At 31.0% G+C, this 11,564-nt stretch overlaps 1 protein-coding gene across 1 annotated transcript; it reads right to left on the reverse strand.

Moving 5' to 3' along the window:
• Positions 1-340: 340 nt before the first annotated feature.
• LOC149150641 (elicitor-responsive protein 3-like) lies at positions 341-2,419 on the reverse strand. Its single transcript, XM_089439059.1, has 5 exons — positions 2,173-2,419; positions 1,950-2,015; positions 1,459-1,585; positions 1,217-1,334; positions 341-578 (listed from the first exon to the last, which is right to left on the reverse strand). Exons 1-5 carry the CDS (start codon positions 2,237-2,239, stop codon positions 510-512), a joined length of 447 nt encoding a protein of 148 aa, XP_089295185.1. The 5' UTR covers positions 2,240-2,419; the 3' UTR covers positions 341-509.
• Between the last annotated feature and the right edge of the window lie 9,145 nt (positions 2,420-11,564).

Below are 11,564 nucleotides of genomic sequence, written 5' to 3' on the forward strand. Positions count from 1 at the left end.
GAAAACGGTGCCCAAACGATTCCTTTAGACGATCGATACCCCATTGGGTTTTCCACTCCGTTCATTATTACAACCCAATTGCTATCAAAATTTTATCACCATTAAAAATGTAGAGCTACAAAACAAGTTTTTCATTTTCTGTCATATGGCACAAACCAGTTTCAAGCCAATATTTCGTTTTTATGTATAGTCTCTAGAGAAATCACAACGTTTCTATGAAGAGTTTCAATGATTGGTAGAAAAGATAAACATTAAACCACACAAAAAGAGCCATAGTCCAGGAACGATGTGGATACACTCCAAATAAACATTATCTCATAATTACACCAAAAGAGAGTCATAATCGAGGAAAGATGCAGATATACTCCCAATAAACATTATTTCAGAATGATATACTCCCAATAAACATTATTTCAGAATTTCTTGTGTTTGATGCGACAGTACATTCGATTTCTTTGAAGGTTTTCTATGTTATGTGACCTACTGAACATAACAATGGAAAGGAATGGTCAGTAGGAGCTTTCTTTCCACCCTCCGACCTCCTCTGTCGCTGCTTCCTCACAACAATCTTCTTCTTCCTGCAATTTCCAATCACCATAATATGAAAAAACATATAAGTTCATAGAATTGAAATAAATTTGATGAGAATTTATATGAAAAAACACAACTACATGTTGTTAGGGTTATGGAATGGAAATTAATTTGATTTTAAATTTTGGAAATATTTTAGAATTTGAGAATATGATAGAATCTGTCGGGTCAATTTGTTTGACCTGTTTCACCTTAATCTTATTTGTAATCTCTCTAAAATTACTAAATTCTACAATATACATGGATCCTGAATATTCCCAAAATCTACTATATTCATGGATCCATTAAATTCTAGAAAAAAAATTAATTTTAAAGTTTAAACTTTGTATTGCTACCTAAGATTCTCAAATTCTATAATATTCATGTATCCGGAATGTTCCCAAAATCTACAGTATTCATGGATCCATTATATCCCTGCATCCATTATATTCTAGAAAAAATATTTAACTTTAAAAAATCTAAAAAAGAATAAGTTTATTGAAATTATCTTCTTACATCTGTTAAAAAAAAATTGAAAATGAAATTTACAGTGATTGGTCAATATCCAGAGCTAATATGAATCCATCCTATTACCATTCAAAAAAACGTTTCTGATATAAAGAGCCTCTGCATATATAGAATCTACCTTAATAGTGAATGTGAGGCCAACTTTTATCTCCCCACAGTAGGTCTGGTCTGGAAGGACAACATTGTAGGAAGTCGGGGGTAGGCTTCCTTCCATGAATACTCCCTCCAGTGGAATGCTGTGCACCACCATCAGAAATATAAAGATATATGATCAGAAAACAGAAATATTAAAAAACGATGAAAGACTGCAGGATCTGCAAAAAAATGACTCAGATCATAATGCTGGAGACTCATCTGCACCTTGCTTCCCCAACGAAGTCATCCGCGTTTCCACTATCGCTGTCCATTATTTTCAGGGTGAGTTCAGTAACCCCGTCGGCTACAGTGAAAACAAATTGCTGATTCCACTCGGGATTGCTACCTTTACCTGCAATTTCAGAGATCCGATCTATTAATTTTTAACTCTATATATTTTTGGGGGAAAATTTTGTGAAATCTTCCTACTTCCCCTGCATACCCGTCCATATAGAAAAGATTTGTGTAATTTCTTCTTCCCACTGATAATCTAGGGACACTCAGTCATGACTAAGACCTCACCACGAACTCTTTCTTAGAACGATGTAACCATTTTCTCAATTGTTTGAAAAGCATTTAAACCCTGGATACTTATAAACAAACTTAAAAATTATGCGAACTGAAGAATTTTATCAGAGATTGTGGATCTATTTATCAGGGACTAGTCAGCCATCTTCTCAATACACGGCTAAAACCATAGGAATATGCATACTCACCGGATGCAACGCTGCTCTTCTGTTGCTGAGTTCGGCACTGGATAATGACATAGGGATCCATGTTACCTGCAACCACAGCCACATTAGAGAAAAGTTAAATCAAAGATCCAACTGAACATACACCAGCGCACATAATTCAGCTGTCTCTTTAGCAATATTCGAATCCAAAGATTTATCAGATCGCCTAAAACGCAAGAGATCGGCTCGGATGATAATATATTACAGAGGAAATCACTGTTTTGCAGCCCCTCGGCGTTGACGAGCAGCACCTCCAGAGTCCCCCTCGGCATCGTGATTCTCTTCCTTCTACCGCTTCCGCTTCGCCTGCTGGTGAATTTGGAATCTCAGGTTCTGATCTGATCGGGAGCACGGAAATTGAATCGTGTTCTTCCACTGACGCCCCTTGATTAATTCATTTCCAGCACTTTATACAGTTCGCCGGGTCAAGAAACGGTCCTTGACCTTATTGCCAAGTTCCGCGTAAATACCGTGTTACTTTTCCTGCGATTACAATCAAAATCATGAACTATTTATTTAACGGCATCAATTAAGTTCCGCGTAAACACCGTGTTACTTTTCCTGTGATTAAAATCAAATTCATAAACTATTTAGTTAACGACATCAATTAAACATTGATTAAATTTAGTCAAAGTAAGATATTTTTATATTCAAATTCATTATTACGTTGAGAATTTTAAAATTCTCAACGTAATAATGAATTTGAATATAAAAATATCTTACTTGGACTAAATTTACGAAATTATGAATTTGAATATAAAATTTTCTTATTTTGACTAAATCTAACCAATGGTTAATTATGGGTTAACTAAACTATAAATTATGAATTTAATATAAATTTTTTCTACTTTGAGTAAATCTAACCCATTAACCGGTTAATTAAATAGTTTAGAATATTTTTAGTGATAATAATATAAAAATTGATTACTTCTATGGTATAGTTCCATGGTATAGTGGGGTGAATTTATACAGTTAAATGAGGTGAATTTATACTCAAATCTAGCCCATGGTTAATTATGGGTTAATTAAATAGTTTAGAATAATTTTAGTAATAATAATATAAAAAATTGATTACTTCCATGGTATAGTGGGGTGAATTTATACAATAAAATGAGGTGAATTTAATTTATATATAGACATTTATTAACTATTTAGTTTATATGGTTGTATTAGTTATTTATATTTAGATATTAAGACGATTAATCTATATGTATCTTTGGCTATTGAAAATATAACTTCGGTATAATCTGTTGAGATTATAATATTTTGTTATTTAAATTGTATTTTTAAATACATAAATATATTTAATATGTCAAAAAAACTTTTAAAAATTCAAAACTTTAAATTCACAATTATCTTAAAAAAATCTTAAACACTTAAATGGTAAAAACTCAAACAACTTAAAATTATTATTTTTCTAACTTTTAACTAAAATTTAGTGAAAAAAAAAAAAAAACAAACAAAACAAAACTCCACCTAATAAAAAGTCGAAAATAACACTATAGTCTCCTGAATTTATCCTTATACGTTGCTATGGATATAAATGCAAAACTGAATGCACATCAATGGTGTCCTGAAAGTTATGGAAATTCTGGCCATATTTTGAAAAAGTTTGGCAAGGATTTTTGTAAATCTAAGTAAACACTGTCAAACTTCATAATTTTCACTGTTTTAGAGGTTTTCGATAGTTATGAATCCATTTCCACCATAAAAAAACATGATCAAATATTGTATCTACAAAAAATTTTGAGGTTTTCGATGGTTCTGAATCCATTTCCACCATAAAAAACATGATCAAATATTGTATCTACAAAAAATTTTGAATTTATTTTACCTCAATTCCAGCCACTTTTGACCGTAGAAACAATTTCTCCTGCTCCATAAACAACTTCTTTTGACTTGATTTCAAAATTAGAAGAGGTAATGTATAGGTGTCGACTATAATGTATTCAAACCTTTCCATTTTTGGTGAGTTAAAGTTATGTGTGTTTTGATCATGTCTTCGAAAATTATGGTTTGGGTTGTTTTAAAATTGGTCAAAGTTTTAAGGGAAAGGTTTCATGGAACATAGGCAAAGAACTTTTCTATACTATAAGTGGAATTTTGACCATGGGCAAGGGTTTTAGGGTTGATTTAAAAAAAAAAACACTTTTTGACAATTCAAAATTATATTACATGAGAATCTAGGTTGTTCTAAAATGGGACAAAACTCTAAAGACAAGTTTTCATAAACAGAATTCTCAACACAAAGGTGAATCTCTAACTTATTCCCACAAAATTTAGAATCCATGTTTACAAAAGAAGGAAACACTATGAATACACTTTATCTCAAGTCATTCCAAAGTTATATCAACGTTGAGAAGTAGGTTTGGTGTTTTTGTATTTGAAGTTTAGATTCCTTAATTGAAATTAACATAATATTTGTTTTATTTATAATAAAATAATATTTTATTTTATGTAAAAAAATAATATAAATTGATTATTAATTTTAATTTTTGAAATATATATATATATGGGGGATTAAGTTATATATGAATTTGGTGTATAAGATTTAAAATAATTTATAATTATAGTTTAGCTAAAAAAAATTCGAAGCCTTTTTAAATTTGATATTTTTGGTATTTGGAATTTTGATTTATTAAGATAAAATATTTTTTATTATTAAAATAAAATAAAATTTTAATTTGTATAAATTTTTAATATAAATTGATTATCAAAATTTATAGATATTAATTTTTAATATATATATATATATATATATATCAGTTTATGGTTAAGTTAGAGATCAAATTGTTGTATGAGAGTTAAATTGGTGTATAATGTACACTATGGTTAAGTTAGGCATAAAATTGATGTAAATATGAGACACAAACTAGTGTATGACACTAAATTGGTGTATAAGATTCCTACCTTGTTTGTGGATTAAGGGACCTCTCTACATAGTGATTTGACCATTAAACTTTTTAGAAGTGTACATACTCTACTCCCTTTCAATTTGAACTTGTAAGCTCTTATAAGGAGATATATGTCCTTAACCATTAGGCCGATCAAATTTTGTATATATATATATATATATATATATTACTTTTTAATCAATTACTATTCTTAAATATATAAATTTATTTTTCCCACGGGATATAAAATTATTAATAAATAAACATATTATTAAGACACTCCTTGTATATTTATCACTTTCTTGAAATGTTGTGAGTATCCTAGCTAGCCCCATATATATATATATATATATATATATATATATATATATATATATATAATTGCATTATGGTAAGGTTAAAATATATTTGTAAATACTACAGTTTGTTTAGGTAGATAATATTTTCATAAAGAATATAATATTATATATTATTATTATTATATTTTATATTTTACAGTATAAATAATTTTAATGATAATCATTATGATGATGATTAATATCTATTAAAACTTATATAGCTTATCAAATTTTAAGAAAGTAAAATATTAACCAAAATTCTTAAACATTTTCTTTCTATATTCAAAAAGAAGAGAGAGAAGTATTCTGAGATCACAATAGTTTTGGTTACTTAAAAGGTAAGAAGGTTGGTAGTGTAAAAAAAATTTGAAAATTAGGTGGAATGTGAGTATAAGATGGACAATTTAAGAGAGTATTTTCCATCTTCAACTCTCTTAGGATCACACATGTGATAGATTCTTTCATCCCACAATGTTTTAGTAATTGACCAACACTCAATTTCACTATGAGGTGCATGAGAATCAGTTGGTATCTTAGCAATGTTCATTTTCTTCTTAACAATATTCATTATAGAAAGATAATTTTAGTTTTTGTGATTGGGTTGATCATCTCCTTCTAATATCATAGTTTCCTTTTTTTCCCTCTAACTCTTTATGACCCTACAAATTCTCCTTAATTTTGGAAGTACTAATATTTTCACATTATCCAGATTTTACAAGACAATCTCCTCTTTTATTTCGCGATGTTCCAACCAACATTGGGAATCCTTATGCCAACCTGGCTCGAGCTGAAGGTAGGGGTTTTGGCTAGAGCTAGAAACAATTTTAGCAAACCTCTTGGCATCCATGTTATATGACTTCTTCTTCTATATAAGATACCTAGTCATAATAATGCTTTCAATGGGGGAAATGATTGCTTCAATCAGCCGATAAAGTAGGGAGTACTCCATTTAATCTCGAGGTTATAGGTTATAAATGGCTTTTGGATATGTTCAATATTCCTCCATGACTCTTTGGATATACTGCAACCCCAAACCTCACATCCGTATAAAATAACGCGAGTGATGAGAATTTCAAGGAGTCTTTTCTATCCCATAACCAAAGATCTTTCTGCTTCAATTATTTTCAAGCCCACAATAAGTTTTCTAACCTCCATTTATCATTTTCACATTGTTATAATTTCAAGTGAGCTTATGATGGATGTTGATTCATAGATATTTGTATGAAGGATGAAAGTATCGTAGGTGATCTTTTTGGATTTAATTATCATGATTTTAGTTTTATTGATATCAACAATCATACCCATCTCAAAGCAAAAATCTTGGAGGATTCTTAGTTGCTTGCCAAGATTGAATGGCACTTATCCAAAAGAACAATATTATCAAGATAAAGGAGAAAAGTTATGACCATACCAATAAGTATGGAGCCAACACAACCCACATCTAACAAACAATTTTCTAACTTATCAATCTATATCTTAAAAAAACTAAAACTATATAAAAATAAAAATAATAATAACAATAATATAAAACTTACCAATAAATTATAAATCTTTAATTCGCAAATAAAGAAATTTTGATTATATGTGATTAATAGCACTTTTTTTTAAACACGTTATATGTGATTAATAGCACTTATTTCTTTTTAAAAACGAGTTATAAGATAAATAGTTTAGAAACCAATTATATGAATAATTCACAAATAAGGACTAGACATGTATCATTATAAGCTTTTGTTAAAGCTTTTTGTTTTGTAATTTTTATAATTAATTATTAAGATAAAGTGTAATCATATTAACAACTTAATTAAATTTAATTAAACGCATTTTTCATATTAGTTTTTTGTAATCATAAATATCATTGCTTTGTGAGCTATTCATCTTGGTTGGTGCATTCGGATTCATCTTTGAAATTCGTTGTAATATTTAAAGATGAGTTAAAATCGATAAGCAATTTAATAATAAGTAGTTGTTTACCTTTTGTGCACTAAAAATAATTTTGAAATGTGTTATAATATTTAAAGATGGGGTAGAAATAATAATGCATTTTTATAAGAAGTAGTTGACTATATTTGGAATATTTAAACCTAAGAAGTAAATGATATACATTTTTATAATAAGTAATACCATATGTATATAAAATACACACGACCTTATCAAAATTTCCCAATCCCGAAAAACCAAAAAGGGGTTTGTGCTAGTTTAATCCTAGATACATACTTATGGAAGTTGGCCCAAATATGCTCATATATAATTGAGTTGGACCATTATTTTTATTATTCAACATAATTTTATTTTATTGTTTTATTTATTTTTAATGTTCAAGTGTTGATTTTAATCATTTTTGTTGGATTTTAGAGAATTAGATTCCAAAAACTTATCGGAAAAGTTTTTAAAAAGTTTTACAAAAAATAATTCGCAATCGATTTTTATTTTAGATTGAGGAAATGTTGTAATATTTAACATTTTTATTTAGTTTAAATTAAAATTAAATTAAAGTAAAGTGTGTATTTAGAGTTAAGCTTTTGGTAAATTTAAAATAAATTGATTATACCAATAACAAAAAATAATGTTATTTTATTTAACTTTCCAATACTATTTTTTTTAAAATAAATTGATTATACCAATAACAAAAAATAATGTTATTTTATTTAACTTTCCAATACTATTTTTTTCAATATTGTAAAAGCAGTGTTGTTTAGTAACTCATATTTTAGTATTAAGAAAATGAACTAATTCTCTTGGGCGTAGTTTAAAAATTATGCTTTTTTGCCTTGAAAGTTATTGAAATTATGGCCATATTTTGAAAAAAATATGGCAGGGATTTTTGTAAATCCAAGTAAAAGCTATCAAATTTCATAATTTTAGGCCCTAGATATTTTTGATGGTGCTGAATCCATTTCCACCATCAAAAACATGTTTCAAACACTCCATCTACAATATTTTTTGAAATTGTTTTGTTAAAGATCTGATATGAAAATATAAGACATTGCAAATAAACCCAAGAAAAACAAATCTGAATATAGATAGAAATGCTTCTTTATTGATCAAAACCCTTAAGGTAGGGCAACACCATACATTCACTCCTTAAGGAAGGAGAACACTCCACAAGCCATATGTCTGTTCATACAATATTCCTTGACATTTCTCAATGTGGAATCTCCAGCCTCTATATAGACCTCATACATACAATACCATGGGTCATTACCATGGTTCCTTCAATACCATCTATCTAATACCATGGGCTTATTACATTATTGCTAACTACTTGTGGTCCCTTACATGATACGGGTTAACCACCTTATTTATTACTATTGCCCATCCATTATTACATTATTCCATTGGGTACCTCCCTTTGTACCCCATATTATCCCCCCTAGGTATACTACATTCCACCCCCCTTAACATGTTTCATCCCCGAAACATGGGAAGAACACAAATAATAAGATCTACTCAAAAGAGTAGTCCACTGGTACCATGCACATGCATCTAGCCATTGAAGATAAAAGTGAACCCTTGATCTCGTTGGTGCCTTGCTCGCTTGAGATGCAAGCTGACCCTCGCGGCTCTTTTGTGTTGATGTGTAGTAGGTGGATCGTCGCTCCTCTCTATCTGTCATGCCAGGGTTGTTGTCCTTGTGGCTAATTTGTTTCCATCTTGTTGTTTGTTTTCTTGCGGGGTGATGTGGGTGGTGATATGCTGAAGTTTTAACCCACAGTGTCTTTTTCTTTAGTTCACCACTTAATGGAGCTTGATTGGTAGCTGGTACATGTTGTGGTGCCTGCTATTGTTTCTTATCTTCCAATATTACTTCAACCACTGAGTCCTCATCCGATGTAACATTTTCTACTTCAACCTCCTTGGACTCTACTTGTTTTTCTGTTTGTGTTTGGTTGTCGACCATCAAAGGCTCATCATCTGATGTGTAAGTGTCATTAGAGCTTTGTGTTTCTGCCTCCATGGTCTCTGCTTGGGTCTTAATGGAAATATTCTGCAATGTAATTTTCTTATTTTTATACCAGAGCTTCAGAAATTTCTTTTGCACATTAATATTGACGGTATCCGCAGATTCTATCCAAGGATATCCCAAAACAACATCCATGATATCCATATCTAAAGTATAAAAGTCACAATGCAACACATACTTATCCATAGAAAGCTTCAAATATTTATAAACTTGAACATCATCATTATCAACATGTATGTTTTCAATGTGTTTTGCTAGAACTTGCAATTTTTTTGCCAAATTAACATTGATAAAATTATGCTTGCAACTAGGATTTATAGACACAACGATCTTCTCCTTTTGAATTAATCCATGAACCTGCAATAAGGAGATACTAGCAGAAAATAACCCTTTAGGTTTCTTGGTTTCCTTCTTTCCTGTACCAATAAAATCTTTGCTAGGTTTTGTGGTTTTCTCCTTTCTAGTATGTGATCATTTGTCCAAAAGTAGTTCTTCCATTTCTTCAACACAACATAACTTCAGAATCTCACTGTCAAGTGATTTCCACCATATATCAGCCTCATCTTTCAAATAATACCCTATTTTGTCCTTCCAACACCTTGGGAAGTCAAACTTAATACATGCTAGAAAATTTTTAATAAAAGACCCATTATTTTTTCCTGTAAAAAACTTACTGTTATAAGTCATGAAGAGGGTTTTTGAAAACAAATCGCTTACTTGGCAAAAATTTGAAATGGCCACAATTCAGTGAATATTGCTCAGAATCCCTATTATGACCCGTTTTTGGAAATGGAACAACCATTCTGCATCTTCCCATGTGATAGAAATCCAGATCTAGGCACTGGAATTTCCGATTCGCGCTACAACTGTCACGCCGTCACAAAAAAATTTCTAAAAAAGAGTTGATTTTAAATCAACGATATCTCCCTCATCTGGACTCTGATTTGACTGATTTTTTTTTTGAACTTGAGTATCTTTTCACAAAAAATCCAGATCTGCAATTAGATTCTGTAGAATTGGTACCATAACGTACAGATCTGCTCCGCAATCTTACTGCCCCCTAAAAATGTCTGCAACCCAACTGATTTTTAAATCAGCAATATCTCCCTCATCCGGACTCCGATTCGGCCGATTTTTTTTTTGAACTTGGGTATTTTTTCACAAAAAATCCAGATCTGCAATTAGATTTTTTAGATTTTGCACCAAAACATACAGATCTGCTTCGCAAACTCGCCGCCCTAAAAAATGTATACCACCCAATTGATTTTTAAATCAGCAATATCTCCCTCATCCGGATTCCTATTCAGCTGATTTTTTTTTCAAACTGAGTACTTTTTCACCAACAACCTAGATCTGCAATTAGATTTTGCATATTTTTCCCCAAATCATACAGATCTTATCTGCAAACTCGCTACCCTGAAAAATGTCTGCAACACCACTAATTTTTAAATCAGTGATATCTTCTTCATCCGGACTCCAATACCACTTGTTATAGCTCTGATACCACTTGTTATAGATCTGATCTAAAAATATAAGACAATGCAAATAAACCCAAGAAAAACAAGATCTGAATATAGATAAATACTTCTTTATTGATCAAAACCCTTAAGGTAGCGCAACACCATACATTCACTCCTTAAGGAAGGAGAACATTCCATAAGCCATATGCATGTTCATACAATATTCCTTGACATCTCTCAATGGGGAGTCTCTAGCCTCTATATAGGCCTCATACATACAATACCATGGGTCATTATCATGGTTCCCTCAATACCATCTATCTAATACCATGGACTCATTACATTATTATTAACTACTTGTGGTTCCTTATATGATACGGGTTAACCACCTTATTTATTACTATGGCCCATCCCATTATTACATTATTCCCTTGGGTACCTCCCTTTGTACCCCATATTATCCCCCCTAGGTATACTACATTCCACCCCCCTTAACATGTTTCGTCCTCGAAACATGGGAAGAACACAAATAATAAGATCTACTCAAAATAGTAGTCCACTAGTACCATGCACGTGCATCTAGCCATCCCAGAGAAAGGTGAACCATCGATCTAGCCAGTGCCTCGCTCGCTTGAGATGGAAGCTAACCATCGCGGCTCTTCTGTGTGGATCGTTGCTCCTTTCTATCTGTCATGCTGGGGTTGTTGTTCTTGTGGCTAATTTATTGCCATCTTGTTGGTTGTTTTCTTGCGGGGTGATGTGGGTGGTGATATGCTGAAGTTTTAACTCACGATGTCTTTTTCTTTAATTCACCACCCAATGGAACCTGATTGGTAGTTGGTACATGTTGTGGCGTCTTTTGTTGTTGCTTATCTTCCAATATTACTTCAACCACTAATTCCTCATCTGATGTATCTGTACCTGTAACATTTTCTACTTCA

Source organism: Pinus tabuliformis, chromosome 9 (assembly GCF_031772625.1).
Source record: "Pinus tabuliformis cultivar Carrire ecotype Pingquan chromosome 9, CPIR1, whole genome shotgun sequence".
Lineage (NCBI taxonomy): Eukaryota > Viridiplantae > Streptophyta > Pinopsida > Pinales > Pinaceae > Pinus > Pinus tabuliformis.